We start from the raw sequence: 12,699 nt of genomic DNA, 5'->3' as shown, positions 1-12,699 counted from the left end.
TCAGGGATGCTTTTACAAAATGGGGGAGCACTTTCTCCACACATAAAAACTGAATAGCACATGCCTTTAAAGTCAGAACTCTCAGGCAGACTTGTTGAAGCCAGCCTAGAGTTCCAGGACAGTCAGGACTACAGAGAAAAGCAAAAAAACAAAAAAGAACTGGATAAAATAAGGATATCTCTGCTATTTAGCAGATCAAACCCCAAATCCTAAAAAAAAAAAAAAAAAAAAAAAAAAAAAACACCATTCACTACTTACTCCTACAGCAAATACCAGAGATGACCCAGAAAACTAGGCAAAGCAGAAGCAATATATATTTTCAAGTTCTTTCAATAAATGATGTAAATCCTCTACACTCTGGTTAAGCACACATGAAGTAGTTCTCAAGTTTAACTGTTACAAAAATCAGAGTCATAGGGTATTTGCATTCTACATCAGGTTTGCATACAGTGTATTAATTTAAGAGATCTAAATGAAGTTTCATCCCAGTCAGGGGAGAGGGTCTTCACCTGATTTTAGCATAGCATATACATAGCATCTTAAAATTAGTAAAAGCTGGTACACAACACAACTTCCTTTCAGCCTCCTCATTTTAAGTTACTCAACCTTCTTTGGAGATAAAGTAGCCATCTGAAGTAGTCCACACTTTTAAGAACTTTGGTAGTAGAGCTGTGCAGTGGTGGCCTTTAATCCCAGCACTTCGGAGGCAGAGGCGGGCTGATCTCTCTGAGTTCAAGGTCAACCTAGTCTACAAAGTGAGTTACAGGACAGTTCAGAATGTTCAGAGAAACCTTGGGGGGGGGGGATTGGGGGAATCAAAATAACTTTGGTAGATTGAACTAGTAAATACATTACCACCACAATATAGTTCTGACAGGATCACACCTAACAAAAAGGCTCAATTGACATTTTCACATCAGATGCCCAGGCAAATCTACAGCAGTATTCTAGCTTTTCCTTTCCTGTGCTGCCTATAAACAATCTCTGGGATTCAGATGCTGGGCCACAGCCTACCTACTATGAACACTTCTTTTGAGACAGGTCTCTCTATGCAGTTCTGGAACTTGCTCGGTAGACTAGGTTGGCCTTGAACTCAGATCCTCCTGCCTCTGCCTCCTGAATGCTGGCTGAGACCACCACTCAAAAGCTGAGAACATTTTAGAGAACCAACATTAGACAGGGAAACCAAGAAACATACATGTCAGAAAATCCTCAAGCTTCCTTCCACCAAAGGCAGTTCTACAGACACTTCGACTATAGTCCTTACACTAAAACATCTGATTCACACATACAACTTTAAACAAGCTATTCTTTTAGATGAAACTACCTAGCAAAATGCAGGTAGGACAGATATCCTAGCTGAACCACAGTATTCACACTTCTAAGACAAGCGTTAGGTCACGACTTGATCCAAATGTTTGTGAAGGTAGGCACAGGAGAACATATCTGAATGAACCTCAGAGGCACTAAGCAAAGGCATTTTTAACTGTAGTATGGCACAAGCTTCCTTACGTTAGCTTTAAAATGCTTATAAACAAGGGATGATTCACTTGTTTAGAGTATTTGAAATACAACTTTATTCTGATTCTAAACAAAAAGAATGGGAATGACAGGAACAAGATTTTACCACTGACTGAATAGTGCGATGTGACTGTAGCAGTCTTATTTTTGAAATTCAGGAAACTGTGTTCCAAACAGCTAAATATGCAAGTCCAAAAAAATGAAGGTATGTTAAAAAAAAAAGGTATGTTTTAACTGCCACATTCACTCCGAAGCCCATTCATCATCTCCTTTCAGCATCCAATGAAGTACTGCTTAGCTAAATAAGGTGGCACACACGCTGCACCGCTGACATCACAGGACAGTTGCCTATAAAACTAGACTTCTGACGCAGGGCTCCAGCTTCACTTTCTCACAGGTCATCATCCTCATCCGGGAGGGCAGTTGTTTGAGCAACCTGGAACAAGAAACAAAAAGGAAACACGTAAGATGTAAGATCAAAACTGCCATGACCAAGTCAAACATAAGCACTAAGGACAAATGGGGCTGGAAGATGGCTCCAGTCAAGAGCACCGCCACCTCTCGATTCCAAGTATCTACTTGGCTGCGAGGATCCAATGTCAGCTTCTGACCTCTGCAGGCACCAGGGAAACCGCAAACACATACCCATACACACCAGAAAAAAATTAAAAGGACAAATACCTCTAAATCATGCTCGTACTGTGCTGCCAAAGCTGGGTCCATGACCACCTCAGGTGGGGCAAGCGCAGGCATGGCAACAAACTCCAAATTAGGGTCTCCAATGAGCTTTCTGGCAAGCCAGAGGAAAGGCTTTTCAAAGTTGTAGTTACTTTTGGCAGAAATGTCATAGTACTGTTTATAACAAAAGGAAATTTATGTTTAAAAACTTCTGTTAGTGATCACCATTCCAAGACACTTTTAAACTCAAAGACATTTTGTAATTCACATAAACCACACACTGGTCCTACGTGACACGTGTGCCTTACATATATATAATAGAATGATTCAATATCCCTGAATCAAAGGCATGGTGGCGCATGCCTTTAATCCCAGTACTCAGGAGGCAGAGATAGGCAGATCTCTGAGTTTGAGGCCAGCCTGGTTACTGAGCGAGTTCCAGAACAGGCTCCAAAGCTACAGAGAAACCCTGTCTCGAAAAACAAAAAAGAAAAAAGATTCAATAAATTATGAACATACCTGAAGGTTCTTCTTTCGGTGGAAGACAATAGATTTTGCCTTCACTTTTCTGTCCTTAATATCCACTTTGTTGCCACACAATACAATGGGGATGTTTTCACACACACGTACCAGATCTCTATGCCAGTTAGGTACATTCTTGTAAGTAACTCTTGATGTTACATCGAACATTATAATGGCACACTGGGCTGAAAGACATTCAAGGGATTGAAATGTTTTCGTCTACAGGGGCATTTATCATCTTAGTCCTGACTCTGATCAAACCACTCTTTCAAAAGGTCTCCCCCTCAATACTAAAAAAGTTAGTTGTGATCCAAGGCACCAATTCCAATTTCTCTTCATATGAAAGCTTAAATGTCAAGACCTACTCTACTCCAACTACCTTCTCCTTTCTCTCCCTCTGGACAACTAATCATCACCTCCATCCTCCAAGTTTGTCCAAAGTAAAATAGTACATCATCATTCTAGAAGACATACCTCCTTTATAGCGAGCAAAACACTCTGCCACCTAGAAATGGAATCTTTAAACGGTGAAGTGAGTTATGCCTTTAAGAAAATCTGAGGCCAGGGCTCTCTACTGCCTGACCTACAGGTGCTGAGGATACAGTTAAAGAAGCAGCAAAAAAGCCAGGTGGCGGTGGTTTAGGCCTTTAATCCCAGCAGACAGGTGGAGCTCTGTGAGTTTGAGGCCAGACTGATCTACAGAGTGAGTTCCAGCACAGACTCCAAAGCTACAGAGAGAAATCCTGTCACGAGAAACTAAAGAAAGAGGCAGCAAAAGCATGGTCCAGTTTTTTTGGCTAGAAAGTTTGAACTCAAAAAAATAAAAAAAAAGTTTCAATTCAAGGATAAACACCCTTGTATCTTTACATGCTAAAACACAGCAAGAAACCAAAGAACTTCCAAATTTTTTTTTCCAAAGGGCTAGTAAGTCCACAAGAATACTTCTTTCATTCCTCTTTAACCACCTGACACCCCCCCCTTCCTTAAAATTTTCCAATCACTTTCAAGGAGAAAAGTAAAAGTACAATTTACACGACATAGCTTGTCACTCACGTGTGAGGGCCTGGCTCCTGGGGCTGGAGGTTGGGTTTTACTAACTAGCCCAAGTGCTAGTATTCCGGGCGGAAATACTCAAGGGTAACCACTGAACATATACCCTAAAACACGTTTCGAAACCAGAAAGGGATCCCACAGCTTCCCTGCCTCCTATTCAACGGTAAGGACACACAGTCTGCCCTAAAGCATGCCTAGCATGACACAGCATGTGATCGAATGACACCACGGACGGCTCGTCTAAAAACCCTCTCCTAGCCAGGCAAACGAGGTCGCCTCCCTGGAAGCGAGGCGTCTCCGTCTCGCATCTCCCTCCCTCCTTAGTCACCGGGCAACGGCTGGCTCCCGGGCTCACCCCAGGCACATGTCCGAGGGCCAGGCCCACTTCCGCAGGCCCTCACCTTGGATGTAGTAGCCATCTCGCAGGCCCCCGAACTTCTCCTGGCCGGCTGTGTCCCACACGTTGAACTTGATGGGTCCTCTGTTGGTATGGAAGACGAGCGGGTGCACCTCCACGCCCAGGGTGGCTGCGGGAACGGGACGGCACGGTCAGCCACGCACGGCCGCCGACTCCCGTGCCCGCAGCCGCGCGGCCCCGCCGCACCTACCTACATACTTCTTCTCGAACTCGCCCGTCAAGTGGCGCTTCACGAACGTCGTCTTCCCGGTGCCGCCGTCGCCCACCAGGACGAGCTAAGGAGGAGGCAGCGTGAGCGGCCCGCTTCCCTCCCGCCATGCCGTCCTCCCGACCTCCCCTCTCGCCCGCCCGCCAGCCCGCCCGAAGGCCCCGGTCGCCAGAGTACGCACCTTGAACTGGACCTGCGGCTCTCCCTGGGCGGCCATCGCGGCGATCCTGCGGGAGAGAGCGGCTACGGCACGTGCGCCCCACAAAGGCCGCGGCCGGGAAGAGCGCGCGGGAAGGCGGGGACGCGGCGTGAGACGGTGGGGGGGGGGAGGGAAGGGAAGCTGGCGGAAAAACCGGGGCGCTGCCCGTTCACTCTCCTCGCCGCCGCCGCCCCGCGCCCACCCGAAGGGAACCCCCACCACCGCCGCCGCCCTCGCCAGGCCCAATCCTCCCGGCCCCACCGCTACCTTCCGAAAGATTCTCCGCGCCTGTCCGACTGAAGCTGGAAAGATGGCGGAAGCGCGATTCAAATGCCGGAGACGCAGCGGACGCCGGCGCGCGGAGGGGGCGGAGCCTAAAGGGGCGGAGCAACGGCGCCGCGCCCAACCACGCTGCTCACGTGCACGCGCACGCCGGCAAGGCCCGTCCGACTCGGCTGGTCGGCCTGAGCGCAGAAGGCGGGAGAGGCGAGGCGAGTCACGTGGTGCGGGCGGGCGGGAGCGCGCACGCACGCCGAGCGGGAGGTCCTCCTGAGCCGGCTCCGAGCGCGGGCTCCCGCGCGCTTGCGCTCACTGCGGGAGGCCGTGCGTCACGTGGGCAGCGGCCTAGCCCGGGCCTCGTGGGCGGGAAAGGCGGGTGCGGCCTCCTGGTCGCTTGCGGCTGGTCAGCGGGCACCGCCCGACCTTCGTCCCCGCGTCCTGTCTCCACAGACACGCTGGACCTCGCGGGCGGAGGATCGCTGGGGACTCGCGGCCGGCGTCCGCAGAATGAATGAATGAGGGCGCGCGTGCCCGCGACCCGGCTTGCGTCAGCTTGCTTAGGCGGCCACGCGTGCGAGGGCTGGAGGCTGCCTGGCTGTACACTCGTGGGGTCTTGTAGGCCCTAGCTGTGGCACAGACTCTGAGGATGGGGCGGGATGCAGTTGGGGGCGTCCATACGTACTGCACCCTGGGACCCCTCCTCTATTACATGGCCGAAGTGGATAATGCATTTCTCATGTAAGATATTCCCTCCTGAGCACCAAGTGATCAGGAGGAGGAATCGTCATAGGCCTGGGAAAACAACAGTTAGATTGGGCCTTCTGGGACCCAAGTTCCACTCCCCAAAACAGCAGCAAGTACAGATGCTGCTGGGAAAAAGGAAAGTGTATCTCTAATGACCATAGCTGTGGCCCTGCAGTTATTTTGTACTTTGCAGTTTAAAAGGAGCCAGCACAGGCCTTAGGAAAATGCAGGTGAAAGGGTAAAATATGTAGCTCTCACCCGTTTCATTATGGTTAGGTAGAACCCTGAAGGATAATGTTTGGGATAGAAGAAGGGAAAGTGGTTGTGAATAGTACAAAAAAAAAATACATAAGCTTAACATGGTGTGTATGTAATGGGATGTTAGTTACATATTTATATAAATACAAGATTACTATATTCTTGGGTATGTGAATCTTAAATTGGCTACACGGGGCTATGTCATTAGCTGTTTGAATAGAAGGTAGAAAAGGATGTGATGAACAGGGCAGTGATGGCTCACGCCTTTAATCACAGCATCGGGAGGCAGAGGCAAGCTTGGTCTACACAGCGAGTTCTAGGACAACCAAGGCACAGAGAAACCCTGTCTCAAACCCCGCCCCCCCCAAAAAAAAGGAAGAAAGGAATGTGATCAAATTGAGAGTTGAGGAAGAAACTATCAACCTACCTAGTTGCAGTTCTTGCTTTAAAGTTGATAAAAACAGCAGCGTGTGCAGGGTAATGAGATCACCAGTGACACCCCCCCACCTCCCCCACCCCCACCTGGAGAACTCACCTGGAAGTTTCCTAGCATCCAGCCTCCTGAATGGCATCATCAAGCGGGCTGGGTTGTGTTTCCACCTGACCCAAACTTAGAATTTAAAGAGCCTTCTCGGAGAAAGCAGAAGAAAGCAAGAAAATACAGCTGAGCGCATATAGCGGATGCTTCCCTGCCTGCCCACTGCTCCCTGGTTCCAGAGACACCTGTCTCGGCCATCCAACGTGAACTGCAAACCCAGACTTAGCCTGCACTTTAAAACTTGATAGTTGTTTAACATGTGTGAAAACTGGGGGTGGGGTGGGGTAGGGTGCAACTATAGTCGTGGTAATTTGTACAGCCTTGGGGAAAAGCTGTGTTTGTATAAAGGATTGTAGCATGTGATGGTCAGTCTACAGTACTTAGGTTGCCTAACTGACACACCTCTGGGGGTGTCTCTTGTACTTACAGAGAGGTTTAACTGAACATAGGCTGTACCCTCAACTGAATGAAAAGGAGAAAGGGAGTTGAGCACCATCATCCCTCTCTCTCTGCCTCCTGACTGGATGCGGACTAACCAGCTGCCTCATGCACCTGCCAGCATCCCTTCTATCTTCCCCAGATACAGTGGATTGTACCGTGGAACTGTGAGCCAAAATGAACTCCTTTTCCTAAAGCTGCTTTTTGTCAAGGGTCTGCCATAGCAATGAGAAAATTACTTATTGTATTTTCTTCTGAATCCCCAAATGTTATGTTATCATTTGAATTTAAGATATCCTCTGTAGGCTTGTGTATTGGACACCTCATTCACCCACCAATGGTGCTGTTTTAGACTTGTGGCCTAGTTGATGGCTGGGGGAGGGGTGTCAACATTAAAGATTATATCCTGTAGTATCTATCTGGTCAATTACAGTGTGAAGCTGCAAGTCCCACTAACGTAGAGTGAGATCCAATGCCATGCCATCCTGCCGGGATGGACTATATTCCCGTGAGCCAAGGTAAATCCTTCCTCCATACTTGATTCTTTCCAGGATTTTGGTCGTGGTGATAAGAGAAGTTGCTAGCAGGCTTACCCCATCATGCCTGTCCTCCACTTCCTTCCTCATAGGATTTATCTATATATTTTGGATGATCAATATCTGTAGTTAACTTGGTTCAATCTGGAATTAACTAAGAGACATGCCTGAGTCCTCGGGGCATTTCCAGGAAGGGTTTACTGAGATGGGAAGACACCAGGGTAGGCAACATCTTCCTTGAGCGTCCCAGATACAGAGTCCTAGGAAAAAGCAGTACTGCCTCCCCTTCCTCTTGATGCCAAGTGTATTTATGTCATTTTTGCTGCTGTTGTTAATACTCAGCTGACATCAAACCCATCTTCTTCAGCTTCCAGCACAGAACGTTGGGATTCTTAAGGCTTTCAGCCTCATGGACTGAGCAGCTCCTGGTTTCTCAGGCTCTCCAGCATGTGGGTGGCCATTGTTAAACTGCCCAACACATACTGTGTAAACCATTTGAAAACATACATACACATTCTATTGGTTCTTTTCCTCTAGAGAACCACATCTAATGCATTGTTTAAGCATCTGTTTCTATGTGTGTGTGGTTCAGAGGACAACATATTAGAATTGATTCTCTCCTTCCATCTTGTAGGTTCTGAGAATCAAACTCAGGGAGTCAGGTATGGCAATTTTACCCACTAAACCATTGTAAAGACCCCTAATGCAATGCTATACATATACATGAGTAATACAAATACATACATAAATAAAATTCTTGCCGGGCAGTGGTGGTGCATGCCTCTAATTCCAGTACTCAGGAGGCAGAGGCAGGAGGATCTCTGAATTTGAGGCCAGCCTGATCTACAAGAGCTAGTTCCAGGACAGACTTCAAAAAAAACAATAGAGAAATCCTGTCTCGAAAAACCAAAAATAAATAAATAAAAATAAAATAAAATTCTTAAGAATGTAGACCTATGCTTATGCATGATATTTTCTCTGAAATGTTTGGGAGTGTATAGTACACAATGTTCCTTAAGTGTTTCTTAAAACTAAGGACACTTGGCTACACAACTTCTGTAAACTGACCAATATCATGTTACCTAATATGCAGAACTTGATCCCATTTATGACACTAACATGTATCTAATCTGGGACCCATCCCTGAGTTACCTGCTGCTTCGGTTGTCAGGTTTCCTGTGTCTTCCCTTGACACTATTGCAGAGTACTTGTTGAACCAATCATTTTGCAGGACATCCCTGCTATTGCTTGAATCTGGAGTGTGCCCCAAAGGCCATGTGTTAAAGGCTTCATCTCAGCATGGCAATACTGAGATGCATGGAGACGTTAAGAGATGTGGCCTACAGAGGGGCTTTAGGTTGCTGTAGTTGTACTCTTTATGGGACCCTAGTCTCTTTCTCTATCTGACATGAGCTAATCTGGCCATCTCATGTCCAGCCATGACTTACTGCCTGCCCATAGGCCAAAGCAATTAACTGCCAACCAACCACAGGCTGAGTTCTTTAACACTGTGAGTGACAAAGCTGTCACACCACAGGATGATACCTCAGGCCTGTGTTGGATAGCAGCAGAGAACTGACAGAGCCTCCATCTGAATGGTGACCAACACTTGCTTGTCATTAACTTCTGGGGTGCCGCTTGGATGGTGACCTTCCTCAAAACTTTGAGGGCACAGACAATCTTAAAACCCCACCAGGAAAAAAAAAACCACCTCCTCCAGCCCTGCAATATTTGATTCTCTCACTCCAAGGTGCCCTAGCTTTGCCTCCCACTCCCACCCTGCTCCTCTTCTCTCCTTGTAGCTTTGGAGCCCTCACAACCTTTCTAAGTCTTATTCCAGCCTATTTGCTTCTGTCCCAGGCTTTTGTCATCACTGGTCTCTGTCTAAAGGCTTTCCCCCACACTTGTCTGATAGGCTCCTCTTCCCCCTCAGGCTGAAGCTCTGTGCAAGGCCCAGCCTGAAAACCCTGTCCAGCTACTGCCTCAAGCCCAGGCCTTCCCCATTAAAGCACCTACTCATCTTCCCTAAAGCACTTAACTGGAACTATGGTGCACAATGACTCACAGGTTTGCTATTTATCTGTCTCCTTACAAGAATAAATGAAGTCACCTGTCTTTCACATTCAGCATGGAGCACACAGCCCGGAACGTGATGCCACTCACTGAGTTGTCACTGGGTCATCAACTAGACCTTCAGCTCCTTCTGAACATGCAGCGAAATATTGGAACCAACAGAGCTGTGTTCCAGTGGGAAGCATGGTGCTTCAAGGCCCGGAGGGTGGCTCAGCAATAGAGCACTTTCTTAGTATTATGGGAATCAAAATAAAGTAAGATGATGGAGTTTTGGATGCACACACTATTGGAACTTTAATAGTTTGTAGAAGGAATCATTAAGTAGATACCATTTACCAAATGCAGGGCCAGTATTTTTTGTTTGTGCAGTCTCCGTCAGGTTTGTTTTCTTTGGAAAGAAGTAAGAAACTCTTAGACATTTTCCATCTCATTTGCCAGCCTGGGGACAAACATCAATAACTTCTCAGATGCTTGGCTTCCTCTAAGTGGGGAGTGTGGCTCACACAACACACGGCTGCTTGGCTTTGACACAGAACTTCTTTTCCCAAAAAGTAAAATGAAGAGATATGTCAGACATCTGTGTACCTAGGTATCCTGGCTTCATCTCTCTTCTGCACCTTAGGGTTGTACAGAGGGCGCATTGTGCCCCAAACTGTTTCCAACCTGTGTGCTTCCTGGCTTCACCTGTACTGGATCCCAGCACACCTCAGACCTGAGCTAGCCCCTGGTGTTGTCTTCAAAAATTCTTTTGATAATCTTTGTTGAGTGAACTCCAAACCGGCCCTCTCTGAGGGCAGGCACACACTAAAAGCTTGCTGGCTGAGAGGATGCTCTTTAGTGGGGCTGCCTCAAAGCAAGCAAGCAAAAACCAGACTAGAAGCTAACTAGGTAAGTGGGTAAGCACAGGTGGCTGTCTTCGTACAAGCTGGTTTTGCTTATGTGGGTTCATCCAATGGCATGTTGAAAGTATTAAGGGACATTGTATCCTTACTGAATGAACATGGCACAGGCGGATGTCTCTTGTTTCTATGCCCTAAACAACACAGCTACTATGCAACTACTCACATACTGTGTAGATTGTGTGAGGTATAATAAGTAACCTGAGGGTTTAAAGTATTCAGGATATGCATAGGTTTTATGCAAATGTGACTTCGTTTTTATTTAAGAGACTTGACCATTTGCCTATCTGATCTGGATACTGGCAGGGTTGCAGGTGCTTCCAGGACCCAATCCCATGAGTACAGATAGTTGTCCAAAGGATGCTGACTGCTAAATTGGAAAGGAGGAAAGAGGTAGCTGGGCAGGGGGATGACTCCAGACAATCCCTGAGATAGCAAGGGACTAACAGGACCTCAGAAGGTGTGGGAGGGTGCCAAGGAGACCTGTGAAGGAAAAGATTCCAGGGAGAGGGGGTGGCATCTGAAGGCCGCTTGCACCTGAGCTGAGGAGCTAGGGGGATGGATGAAGAGGTGGGCCAGAGAGGCTAATAGACATAAACTCTTTGTTCATTTTTGGGATTAAACACAGAACCTCAAGCAAGCCAAGTTGACTTATGTTTTAGCTTTTCTGTGTCTATAGATGACTGTAGTATGTAAAATTACCTGGCATGAGTGAGAAGGAAACACGGAACACAAACAAACCCGCTTAGGAGTTTATTAGAGGGAGTGCGTACAGGCCTGGGGATTGGTGTGCAGAGAGAGAGAGAGAGAGAGAGAGAGAGGGAGGGAGGGAGGGAGAGAGAGAGAGAGAGAGAGAGAGAGAAATGGCATGTCCCGTTTTTAAAAGCTTCCTAGCACATGTGCACAGGGGGTTGGCATGACTATGTTATATACTGATTACGCAGATGGGCAACTCACACATGCGCGCAAGGGTTTTAGTTGAGTCACATGTGGCGGTAACCACGCATGCATGCACGCACGTGGGTCCTGCGGGGTCCGAGGGTCCGTCTCACGTGCCTGCCTTTAGAACCCGGAAGTGCAGCCTTATCTGTGGCTGAATAATTACATTCCACTCTTTTGTTTATTATTGGGGGGGTTGGGGGATCTTAATGGATGGGAATGGGGCGTTGTAAGTTCTCTCGCTACTGCTTCACGCTGACTTTGTGGGCATCGAGGAGTTGAGATGCTTGACCACGTCCTGAAGTGGCTGATTACTGTTGTATTTTCTGGGCTCTAAGGAACTGGCTAGCTGGCAGCTTGGACCTCGCAAGATGCCTGAAAGGCAGAAAATTATGTCTGGAAAAAATTTTAGATCCCGGTGATTAATAATTACAGTATCTTCTTCTTCTTCTTCTTCTTTTTTTTTTTTTTTTTTTTTTTTTTTTTTTTTTTTTTGAGTGCTGAATTGTGATCAGATCCACCAGGGTCAGACAGAAAGGGTCCAAACCTGATTATCCACCATGTCATACATCTCTGCATCCCACCTTTCAGGTAGGTTTAAATTCTTCTGTTTCCAGTTGTGCATTGAAAGCCATAGTTCTGGAAGGCTCACTTAAGTCTCAGAATACATAGGCCAGAGGAAGCCAGTATAGCAGAGACCCGGAGTTACTCAGTGCACCATTAAATACCTTATCTATCTAATTAGGGAACTACATTTGTGCAGTTTGACCTGTGAACGATGGTTGATTTGGATGATAATAAACTTAATTTTAAAATAAATATATTGTTATTGATTCATAATTCTACTAATAGTTATTAACTTTGCTATATTCTAAGTTCTATGGTAAGTAGAGAAGATGTAAAACTCAATGTTTTGGTTTGTTTTTTAGCTTTTGGTTTTTTGACATAGGGTCTCTCTTTATCTCTCAATGTTGCCCTGGCTGTCCTGGAACTCCCTCTGTAGCTAAGGCTGGCCTGGAAATCACAGATATCCACCGGTTTCTGCCTCCGGAGGACTGGGATTAAAAGGTATGCACCACCATGCCTGGCCATTTTATGCTTTTGAATAATATTTTATTTATTCTTTGAGAATTTCACACAGCGTGTTTCGAATATATAACTCCCCACAACTCTCTCCATAATTACCCTCCCATCCTTTCCCACCCAACTCTGAGATTTCTCCTTCTTATTGTCCCTGGGAGTAGGGTCTGCTCTGGCACATGGTTGACCAGGGATCACATAAGTGGAGGAACTGACTCTCCCTCTGCCCAGCAGCCATCAAATGCCAACATCTCCTTAGCTACTGGTGGATTTCATGTCCACTCTCTGTGCACCGTACTGGGTTTCGTTTGGCTGG

General features: G+C 46.9%; 1 protein-coding gene across 1 annotated transcript; it reads right to left on the bottom strand.

Moving 5' to 3' along the window:
* Positions 1 to 312: 312 nt before the first annotated feature.
* Positions 313 to 4,963, bottom strand: Ran (RAN, member RAS oncogene family). Its single transcript, XM_013350359.2, has 7 exons — positions 4,867 to 4,963; positions 4,582 to 4,627; positions 4,383 to 4,467; positions 4,176 to 4,301; positions 2,719 to 2,906; positions 2,203 to 2,373; positions 313 to 1,957 (listed from the first exon to the last, which is right to left on the bottom strand). Exons 2-7 carry the CDS (start codon positions 4,615 to 4,617, stop codon positions 1,913 to 1,915), a joined length of 651 nt encoding a protein of 216 aa, XP_013205813.1. The 5' UTR covers positions 4,618 to 4,627; positions 4,867 to 4,963; the 3' UTR covers positions 313 to 1,912.
* Positions 4,964 to 12,699: the final 7,736 nt, after the last annotated feature.

This window comes from Microtus ochrogaster, chromosome 2 (genome assembly GCF_000317375.1).
Source record: "Microtus ochrogaster isolate Prairie Vole_2 chromosome 2, MicOch1.0, whole genome shotgun sequence".
NCBI lineage: Eukaryota > Metazoa > Chordata > Mammalia > Rodentia > Cricetidae > Microtus > Microtus ochrogaster.
This window is presented reverse-complemented; position numbering and strand designations above follow the sequence as displayed.

Excerpts from the sequence above, each read along its gene's own strand:
- Ran (XM_013350359.2), bottom strand. The coding sequence starts at position 4,617 with ATGGCCGCCCAGGGAGAGCCGCAGGTCCAGTTCAAG. Across the intron at positions 2,374-2,718 it reads ACCGAAAGAAGAACCTTCAG|TACTATGACATTTCTGCCAA; the intron begins GTATGTTCATAA and ends TGTTATAAACAG. Across the intron at positions 1,958-2,202 it reads AGTACGAGCATGATTTAGAG|GTTGCTCAAACAACTGCCCT; the intron begins GTATTTGTCCTT and ends TTCTTGTTCCAG.